Source organism: Vicugna pacos, chromosome 2 (assembly GCF_048564905.1).
Source record: "Vicugna pacos chromosome 2, VicPac4, whole genome shotgun sequence".
Taxonomy (NCBI): Eukaryota; Metazoa; Chordata; class Mammalia; order Artiodactyla; family Camelidae; genus Vicugna; species Vicugna pacos.
Genome location: NC_132988.1, coordinates 2,908,020 through 2,918,360, shown reverse-complemented (window position 1 = coordinate 2,918,360; position 10,341 = coordinate 2,908,020). Strand labels below are relative to the sequence as shown.

General features: G+C 45.2%; 1 protein-coding gene and 1 long non-coding RNA gene across 3 annotated transcripts in view; one reads left to right on the top strand and one right to left on the bottom strand.

Annotated features, from left to right (window-relative positions):
- Window positions 1–1,042: 1,042 nt before the first annotated feature.
- Window positions 1,043–10,341, bottom strand: part of GUCY1B1 (guanylate cyclase 1 soluble subunit beta 1) — a 46,335-nt gene continuing 37,036 nt past the window's right edge. For both annotated transcript variants that reach the window (XM_072974719.1, XM_072974723.1), the window contains exons 9-14: window positions 7,957–8,154; window positions 5,419–5,656; window positions 4,264–4,404; window positions 3,626–3,780; window positions 3,165–3,291; window positions 1,043–2,191 (exon numbers count right to left, since the gene is read on the bottom strand). In XM_072974719.1, the coding sequence (XP_072830820.1) occupies window positions 2,168–2,191; window positions 3,165–3,291; window positions 3,626–3,780; window positions 4,264–4,404; window positions 5,419–5,656; window positions 7,957–8,154 (883 nt within the window). In that variant the 3' untranslated portion in view covers window positions 1,043–2,167. The remainder of the gene's footprint in view (window positions 2,192–3,164; window positions 3,292–3,625; window positions 3,781–4,263; window positions 4,405–5,418; window positions 5,657–7,956; window positions 8,155–10,341) is intronic.
- Window positions 6,452–10,143, top strand: LOC140700705 (uncharacterized). The gene is made up of 3 exons (XR_012079266.1): window positions 6,452–7,248; window positions 7,986–8,114; window positions 9,622–10,143. It is a non-coding gene; the product is annotated as an uncharacterized lncRNA (long non-coding RNA).

Here is a 10,341-nt window from a genome sequence, read left to right as displayed (position 1 = left end):
CCCAGGTACAGCCCCCGAACCACCTCATCAACGCAAAAGACACTGTCATTTTCATCACTGAGGAAATTCCTAGGGTTTTAGGAGCCCTGAGCTGGAACTGAAGATGCAGACTAAGACCAAATCTATGTATTTCTCATTCTAAATCGCAGCATCACACCTTTCAGTGGCCAACAGAACATGTCATCTGGTTAAACAATCACAGATTCTAATCAGATGAAATAAGAAATTGGTTCCGAAATACATCTGTGTTCATGTATAAATTGCTATTCTACTGTGAAATCTAAAAAAACATGTACATCTATCAATTCAACCTGATAAACTCCTACCTGTGAGATAAAACCCGTATTTTATGGCAAGACACGAAAAATTTAACCATGAAAAGCTTTCTCTGCCCTTTGGGCTCCTCTCCTGGCAGTGAGCACCATGTATCCACATTAGGCACCACTGAACCTGCCCCATTGGCAGAAATGTTGCCAGAGAGTAGATTCTTGTCGGAACGAACTCAAAAGTCAGGCACAGGAAAGGGAAAGCAAGTTTATTTAGAGCGATGCACACTCCCCAGACACAGAGTGCAGGCTTCTAGACTGCTTCCCCTCCATTAATTCACCTTTAAACTAACCCATCATAAAATCCAGGGGTCCCCCTGCTGCCTCCTTCCCATCCCACCTGGTCCTCATTCTCTACATCTTTTTTCTGTGTCTGGAGAATGTTTTATCATCATACCAGACACTTTAGTTATCTCTATACAGGTCTTCCACTCCTAAAAGACTAGGCACTTTTCAGGAGCTGGCGTCACTTTACGTTTATCCGCGTGTCCACCACTCCAGGTCCAGTCTCCTCCTGTCACTTTGTTGGTACCAAAGAAAAACGCTTCAGAAGATGCCGGGTGAAGAGGCGGCGTTCAACTATATCAACAGCAGCGGGGAAGCAACATTAAAGTTGACACTTGCTAAAATTATAAAATGGACTTACAAAAATGGCACTGATCAAATGCTCAATGAGAACTTGAATATCATTTGTATTGAATTAAAAACCATCCAGAGACAAGTGGAAAAAATAATTTATTGCAGGTTCTCTTACACATGAACACGGAACATGTACACACATGTCAGTGTGCTGATGGGAGATACTCAAATTCAAGACAGACATCTTTGCACAAAAGTAGCTGTACTTGATTTCAGAAGGATGGCTATGAATAAATTATCAGAGAGAGAAAGGACAATGGGCCAATGATTCCAACAGGAATGCATTCTAGGTCAAAATTAAAGTCACTTTTCTGAACCTGATGCCCTGGATATAATCACATTCATAATCTATAAGCGAAGGGAAAAGAGCTCATTTCTGGAAATAAAAGGCCAGGGAAACCCAGCATTCTTCCCAGAGCTATCCCTGGCTGTGGTTGGAGCCCTAAAGCGTATCCCAAACTGCCGTAACAGCTCATTGTGAAATAGCGCCGCTCCCTGTAACAGCTGTGTGTGGTTTACTGAGAGTCATAATACAAGGGACACGATGCAAATGACAGCATTCTAGAGCGATGATAATCACCACGTGATCTGAGTGAGTAACCAAACAGCTTAGTCCCAGAGAAGTGTGCTGTCTCTGTCTGAAGCAAAGTCTGCACAATTCAAAACAGTCCCCATGTTCTCAGCACAGTTACATTCATTCTTACTTGAGAAGTCTGAAAATAAACCACTTTTTTCCCTAAAATTGTGAATTCATTCTTTTAGAAAATGATTTCTCTAATGATACACACTGACATGACAAAACTTTTTTATATGTTATTGTCATTAAAATTTACATATACATATCTAGAGACAGCACTCAACAGATTTGGAAAAACCACGGTGTAACTACTCATGGCCAAATACTGTTCAGTTTCACGTCATTAAATTCATCGATTATCTATTGGGTGCCTACAACTTGCAAATCACCACGGCAGGTGATACCTGTAGTGAAGCTCACATCGTCCACATCTAAAGGCGTAATATACTAAACCTTGAAAATGCTCAAAAGCAGAGCTAAAATTGAATAATGAACAGTGAAAGATACATCCAGGGGAAAGGCTTGGGAAAACTGAGAAGGACAGAGGGGATGGCTGTCCCTAGGACTGGCGTGTGTTGTTTGGGGATAACCCCACCTCCGTCCTCTTCGCCCCATGGTCCAAGATTCAGTCGTCATCCTGCTCTGTCTCCTTTAAAAAGTGGAAGAAACACGCGATTAATTTCTAGTGATGATAAAGCTCCTCGAACTCCCCAAAAATATTTCCTTTCTAAACAAGTGTGATCTGCATTCCTATCTAAGGTTCTTCTAGGTCATTCCCACCCTGACACTGGAGGAAACAGGCACCAAGTGAAAGAGCGGCACTTGAGATGGGGTTTAACCTAGAAGGACACCAGTAAGCACGCCAGGACTGCTATTTAAAGGGAAAACAGCGAAAAGAAGATAAAGTAAATATTTTAAAACTTGGCATTCCATTCCTTTTAGGATTTCTACCCTGAAAGCATTCTGAGGGAATGCATATATCCAGGAAAAGAGAGAAAATCAAGCAGCCCCACTGCCTCTACGGAACCAATACATCAACCTGGGGACAAAGTATAAAACTTCTTTCTGACCCAACCCAGGGTGATGGGAACCAGGCAGGGCAGGACCTCAGGGTCCGGAGCCACCCACTGTGGTCCCAGGACTTCAGGTGGAGCCCCAGTGTTCCCAGCCCCTCGAGCGCATGTGTTCTGGCCGGGGTCAGCTCTAGCACGAACCGAGAGCTTCCCTACGGAAATCACGTGGACTCTGAAACAGTACACATCACTTGTCTCTCGAGGAAAAACACACGAGGGACTAGCATGTCCAAGACCCCCAAACATTCCACCGGGGGACAACTTGGCCCCTGGAAGGATCTGAGTCTTCAGAACAGAAAACAGGTCTTCTCCATCTAGTGCTCTGGGTTCTAATTCATTAGCAGACAAAAGCGGGCACCCACCAAGAATCCCCTGGGAACTCTGCATTGTTCTCACCAGCTCATTAATGAATCAGTGCTTCTGCTTCACTTAAGGGTTCGTGGAAGCAAGAACTCTTTTCAAAGGCAACATATTTTCAGTGATTAAGATTTAGCGACCCATATTTATACTCTGCCCTCAAAGAAGGAATTACCCTCTGATTAGTCATACCTTTGGTCCTGTGTTTTTTCTCGAAAGAAACCAAACTTGCATTGGCTCCTTTTTGCCCTTCATGGACACTGGGCCTCTGTGCTCCAAGTGGAACTGTGGGTCTGAATTCTCTGGTGTCATAAGACATCTGAAAGACAGGGGACAGGGGCAGGGAGAGGTGGGTGGAGTGTGGCTTATGGGGAAGTGACATCTACCGAAGTTATAAACTGAGACGGTCAGGACACCCACTGAAGTTATCTGAAGGGACCTCAAGTTTTGAGTAACAATGATCATATCAGAGATTCCTAAGACAATGTAGAACCATTTAAAATGGAAGTAATGGCACAATCTTCTCAAATAAGAAATGTCATCCTAGGAGCAGAGGTGATCATTGTTAGAGGAAATAAAACCCCTCAGGGGGTCAAACCATGGGCAACAGGGCATTTTTCAAGTCAGTAAATCCGAGGATGTGTTTCTCTTACCTGTATGTATATTCAGACACATTTATTTTTCCTTTTTCTCCAGTGGTTTCTGTTCTGCTCGTGAGGTTGACAGTATTTCCGAAAAGACAGTACCGTGGCATCCTCTGCCCGATGACGCCGGTGACCACCTCCCCCGTGTGAATCCCGATTGTTATCTGTCGAGACCAAAGCTTTGCTTCAGTGACGCCAGCGACACAAATTCTTTGCTTACTTTATATTATGGAACAATGTCATCATATGAAAATTGCAAGAATTCCACGTATATTACAGACAGAATCAAAGACCCTCACGAAATCTGTCTTTCAAGACTTTCTGTAAAGTTTGAAGCTTTCAAAGATAAGAATCTGGTAACTTAATATGAGATACAGAGAAGAAATTAAAAAAAAAACCAGAAGCTATAGGAAGTTTTATCTCATCCTCATGACTTTCAGCACATGAAATAAACTACATAATTTCAAATAGGTGGAAAGATTTTCCATTTCTATGGAAGAACACAATACAGTGGGTTCAATAAAACATCAGTCTTCATTGGCAAGATGCTCTTCCTTGTACATCATTAACGATTATCTGATCAAGGATATAAATCAGTTGTCTAACAAGGTCTACCACCACCGTTATCATGTCTATTTCGTACTAACCTGAACAGATTCACCATCTACTTGAACCTGGCCAGCGATTTCCATCATGTCCAAAGCCAGGTGGCAGATGGACCTAGCGTGGTGTATGCAGGGCTCTGGTAAACCACTCACCGTCATGTACTTGTCACCAACGGTCTCCACCTAAGAGCACAGACACTTACACATGCATCAGTTAGTTATCAACAGGACGGCTTCATTTGCTATCCTGAAACACAGAGCATCTTTCCAATGCTATCCATAACTTTATAAACTCCCCTCCCGTGAATCTGATAATTCAGCTCCAACAGGAAGCAACCTCGTCCTTATTTGAAATTTCACACCTGGCACTCGAGATCCTTGATTACAGGCAGATGCAGACACAGCATTACTTCTCCTCCAGGAAGCCCTGGTTTCTCACCTCAGATACCCTTCCAATCCAGTAGAACAATTTATGACCCTATTTCCCCTTAAAACAGGGATGGTTTGAAGGGTCCAAGAGCCACTGCCTGAAGTTCAGTGATTTATCCTGGTCATTAGCCGTTTATTTATATGATGTGCTCACCAAATGTGACACTGGAGCTCAGAAGAGGTCTATGAAATAAATACGCCCCGTGGCGCTCACATGCTTCCAGATGCCTGGGGGTGTTGCAGCGTGCCCTATTGCCTTTATGAGGCTATATTCCACTGACTTCATTTTTCCAAGATTATATTTGTTTCTAATTGAAACAAAGGGCAGAGAGGCCTTAGAACTGTTTGTCTTCAAGCTGATGCTACATGAAAGCAGGTCTGAGTCCCCGGGACCTTCCTCAGGCTCCCCAACTTCTTTACCGTCCAAATCATTTATAGATTTCAGTAAAAACGTCTTTCGCAGAGCACCGAAGCCAGTGCTATGTTTATGTTACGTGGGATAAACCACCTGCACGGATTTACTCGTGTCATTGCACGTAAGCTGCTGAACATTTTATTTTAACCAGGGAAGCGTCTGCGCCATCCGTCTTGGTTACGAGGAAGGGAGTGTTTTAGAACAAGAGGTAATTATTTAAGAAAATGGTAAATAGCCATGGCCTGCGAGATGACTGCAGCGAGACTGCGGGGCTCCGGGCAGCGCCTGGGAGCCGGGCCTGAAAACCCAGAATCCAGAAGGGCGCGCGGAGGGCGGGCGGGGACCTCACTTGCCTTGTAAACGAAGGGGTTTTTCCGGGAATCCGTCAGGGTGTCGAAGCGGGTGTAGAGGTCGTTGAGAAGGTTGACGATCTTCATGGCGCCTTCCCCGGACGCGTGCTTGCTGCAGAAGGCGTTGAAGCCCACGATGCCGCTGAAGAGGATGGTCACGTTGTCGTACCTCTTGGCAGGCACGGGGCGCTTGTGTCGCAGCTCGTTGGCCACGGACGGAGGCAGGACGGAGTACAGCAGCCTGTCGGGGGCAGGACAGGCCGTGAGGGGGCCGAGGGCCGGCCACGCCCTGCGCCCCGAGGACGCCCGAGCAGCCACATGTGTGAGTCGGGGACAGAAAATGTGAAAAAGAATACTCGGTTTGAATCACAGGAAACGGCCCCAAATCCCAACGCATTCAAGCCGAATCAGAGGAAGCCAACAAGCCGCGAGACGAGATAAAGGACGGACAGCAGAAGTCAAAGCTGCGTCTGCGGTCCCGGACTTGGGCCCTCCCACCGCGACGCGCGCGGGCGGGAGCGTCTCTGTCCGCACAGCCCCACGTGGGCTGCGTGAACCACCGGCCGGAGCGCGCGGCCTCTCTGGGGCCAGGATCCTTCGCGTGTCCTTCATCCGACACTAACAGACGCAGGTCCCCTCCCCACCCCCTGGGTCCCTCGTGCCTCAACCCCAGGCAGGACACGGAGAAGGCAGGTGCAGACGGCCTAGACCAGACAGCCGTTTCCACTGACAACCCGGGACCAGGCCGACGGCACCAGGGCTGTGCCGAGGGGACCAGAGAGGCGGCACCGCAGGGCGAGGGTGGGCGCTGGACAGAAACCACGGGCTTCAGACCAGACGACCCCGGACCAGATGACCCCTAGGGACAAATGACACCCCAGGGCCCCTCCCTCCCTGCACCTCTTCCCTTCTCCGCACCTCTCCCTCCTCGAGCCCCCTCCCTCCCACAACCTCTCCCTCACTGCGCCCCCTCCCCCCAGTCCCCTCCCACCCTGCGCCCCCTCCCTCCCCGCAGCCCCTCCCTCCCTGAGCCCAAGCATCCAGTGCCGGTTTTCAATGTGCCCAACGGAGCTGAACGCCTGTGGTTCCTAGCTTCAGTGGCTTGTCTCCAGTCCATTTCTAACTTTCAAACAGAGAACATTTTATGAAAGACTTGGGAGCTGTATTTGAATATTAAATGTGGGCAGTAGAACAATTCCGTTTCAACAAAAATGATGAGTCAGTGTTTAGAAGACCTTGAAGACCAAATACCAACAAAAAATGAAACCGAGGTGGTTTTTAATATAACAGCCCGAGCAGGTTACTGAGTAACTCAGCCTTCCAAATCCATGTGCCTGTGAGCCTTAGTCACACTACCTGATGAGCTCCATAATATGTGTTATTCTTCACGGATGGAGCTATACCACATACTAACATAATACACATTTTCTGTTGTTTTTCACAAGTAGGAGGAATGTGAGTTGCCCGCCCCCATCCCATATCCTTTTGGGAATTTGCAAAACACGTGGAAAGATGAAGGGGTTCGGTTCAGGTCATGAGAAAAAGTCAAGTGGCCTCAAAGTAACCACAGATTCCAGCTGCATTATACAAAGGCAGGGCAAGCCAGGTCAGGTTTCATCCAGGCTCCCGATAACAGCTGACAGGTGTATGTTCCCCCACCCAGGGGCAGCAACACACGTATCTAAGCAAGAACAGCGCAGAAAACGAAGCTGGTCCCGAAGTTCTGGTGTTCAAGCTGCGACACAGTTCTTACAGGAAGAGACATCAGCTCACCTCGCCAACAAGGCGACTTCCTATTACAGAAATGTTAGAAATGAACACACAAGGCCCTGGGTAAGATCCTCCCATCAAAGTCAGAGATTCAGTGCTTTTAATTAATATACTCAAGGAGGCCAAGGATGTGTACTTGTTTAAATGAGTTACTTGAAAATAAAATGTTGTCTTAAATGTTCCTTGCCCGATATTTCACAATTGACTCCACCATTCAGAGACAAACAATAGCTCTGTATCTTAGTACTTTTGCTCTTTTATCACATTATAAATGGAGTTGTTGTCATCACAGGTGACATTACAGCCTGTCAGATTCACATCTGCCAAACCCTAAAATGGCCTGCAAGTCCAGGAAAATCAATCTTTTATAATATAACGGCCAATCTGAACTAAGCTCCGCGTTCAGTGGCCCCCCCCTCAGCACTGGCCAGCCCCGGGCACAAAGAGGATGCTCAGGACACCCTGCTCGTGTGAGACGCGAGTGCACAGAGAGCTGGACTTGATCTGTGCATCTGAACTGTCCCAGTGGCTTTCAGAGGGATGCTCTGGTGTGTGTTCTTTCCACTTGGTTTGTCACACTAGAAGCCTTGCCCTTTCATCACTGAGACTGGCTTATCCCTGTGGACAAAGTCCCTGTTAAGTGATGTGGAAGAGACCCCTGCTGCCCAGACACACAGGGTTAGGAGTCTGACCCTGCGCTCACCAGCAGCAGAGCCGGCGGCTACGGGGGTAAGAGCCACGCACTTCCTCCCCGCGAGGGGACATTCTTACGTGTCTGTCTTCTTCTTCTCGTCCTCCAGGGCCCGCAAGGTGAGCTGCAGCCTGTCTGTGAGGATCTCCAGTTCCTGGGTCAGCTTGTACTCCTCTCGGAACTGCTCCCCCAGCAGCACGAGGTCGCGCGTGGCGTCGTGCAGGGGGATGTCGCTCAGGTACAGCCCCCTCCGCGTCAGGTCGTCCAGGTTCATCACGCTGTCCACGGAGAAGCAGGCAGAGTCAGTCCTTGGTGTCCCCGGGCAGCACCGACTCCTGCCTGCCATGGAGCCTACCCCTGTCCCCCACCCGTCAAAGGGCGGGGCTGAAAGGGAGCCAGACACTGGAGGGAAGCAGCAGGAATGCGACTCCCTTCTTTTGAATGTCTAAAGAGAGCAGTGAACTTGACCTGCACCCTGGCCAAGCTGCACTTTCTGATGCCCTCAGCCGAAACTGAAAGATGCTGTGAGAAACTGACTGTAAGCTGACTACTTCAATCAAAAAGAAAAAAAGAAAACAAAAGATACTGTGAAAAACTGCCCTGTGGAATCTGCTCAGGTTTTAACACAAGGCTGTCATTTGCTGTTGCCACATTTTCCCCTCATTACAGAGAGATGGAGGAAAAGCCATCTTTACTCTCTTTAATAGGGACGATAACAAGTTTGTTTTGAGAAACTCGTTTACTGTTGCCTCATGGGTTCTGTGACTCTTTTCTCCTTCAGACAGTGATTAAAACGTTGCGATCTGTGGCCCGTCTCCCACGGGACGTTACATAGGACTTCCTAACGTGTATTTTTCTGTGTTTCTCATTTCGGACTCTGATGTCTTCTGCTGCTCTCTTTATTTATTTTTTTTTGACTAATTTTTCTCATTTATTGGAAAGATTATTTGTTCTGGCTGAATTGTATGTGTTTTTGCAACTTATGTCATTTTTAGAACATGGTATTTATTGATTCAGTGAAGATCTGGCGAGTGAAAAGTTGACTGCTTTCTAAAAATGTATTCTTTGGCTAAAATGGCTTCCGGTTACATGACTGGCTTGAATTTGTTAAATGCAAAGTCATTACGTCTGGTCATTAGCAATAATCATTTCTCTAAAGCAACATAATGGAGTTGTGACTTTACTTGAGAATTTTGGATTAATAAAATGTCTCCGTGTGATGCATTCTCAGCAAGAATGTGCATAAATCAAGGCAAAAATTAGCATGCCAATGAAGAAAAATAAAATGAGCCAAGAGTTTATAATTGACACACACCCCTCGGGAAAGAGTCCAGATCACCCACCAAATGGTACACAAGACCTGACAGCAGCAGAGGAAAAATGATTATGAGCTTAAAATGAAAATGAATGGTTAAATATGCTCATATGGAGACAGAAAACTTAATCAAATTATAAGTCTCATTGTTCTCAAAATTTATGTATTATTTATTATTTTAATGAGCTATTAACTTTTCTCCTATATTTAAACTATCACCTTGGAATTATTTATTTTATAAGTAAAACTGCTTTTAGCTGCTGTCTTATTTAATTTGAGTATAAATTTTCTATACACATGAGCAGGCCCCATGCATGTATCAAGCTGTGAGTGTGTCTCTATGAAATCGATTTCTGCATGTGGTGATTAGCAGACAGACTCCAGATTCCCTGCTTATGTTTCTAAAGAAATCTTTTTTCTCCATGAACAGAAAATGTCCCTGTTGAGAAGCTGTCATTCTACTGATGCTCAACTAACAAAGAGGCAGAAGGAAAAAACACAGCAGATGAAGATGTAGTGAGAGCCACGTAGGTTACTGCTTAAAAACCATAAAGAGTTTGGATCCCCTAATTTTGTCTCTTTTATTTCCATTATATATATTCTCAGGGGGGAAAAAAACCCATCATTAGTACTATATTTATAATTTTAAAGAAGGTTGCTTTAAAATTTATTAGACTTTTCAGAAATTTTAAGACAGTATCTTCAAATAAAAAGTGATCATTTGGACTTTAAATTTTTAATCACTAGCCCACCAAAACATGCTTTCTCGAGTGTTTACTGAACAATGTGCCTAGATTTTGGTTATACAAAGTAATAAATACACAAAATATCACCAAACACCGAGTTTTACAATTATGTATTGCTGCTGTCCTAAAGCAAATTTCGATACAGGTTTCTAATTCTGAATTCTTACACATCTTTCAATAAAATGCTTTGTCAAATTGGGAAACTACCAACTTACAGTTTTATTTCCCTCTGGAGTTTATCATAAATAATATAATTTAAATAAATTTTAACTTAATAGTGTATTTTGCATAGTGTATCTCTGTTAAAGTAGCTAAATATTTTTAATATAAAAGTTTAAATCCAGAAATAATTAGAAAAGCAATCTCTTGGGTGCCAAATACACCCACATATTCACCTATCGTAG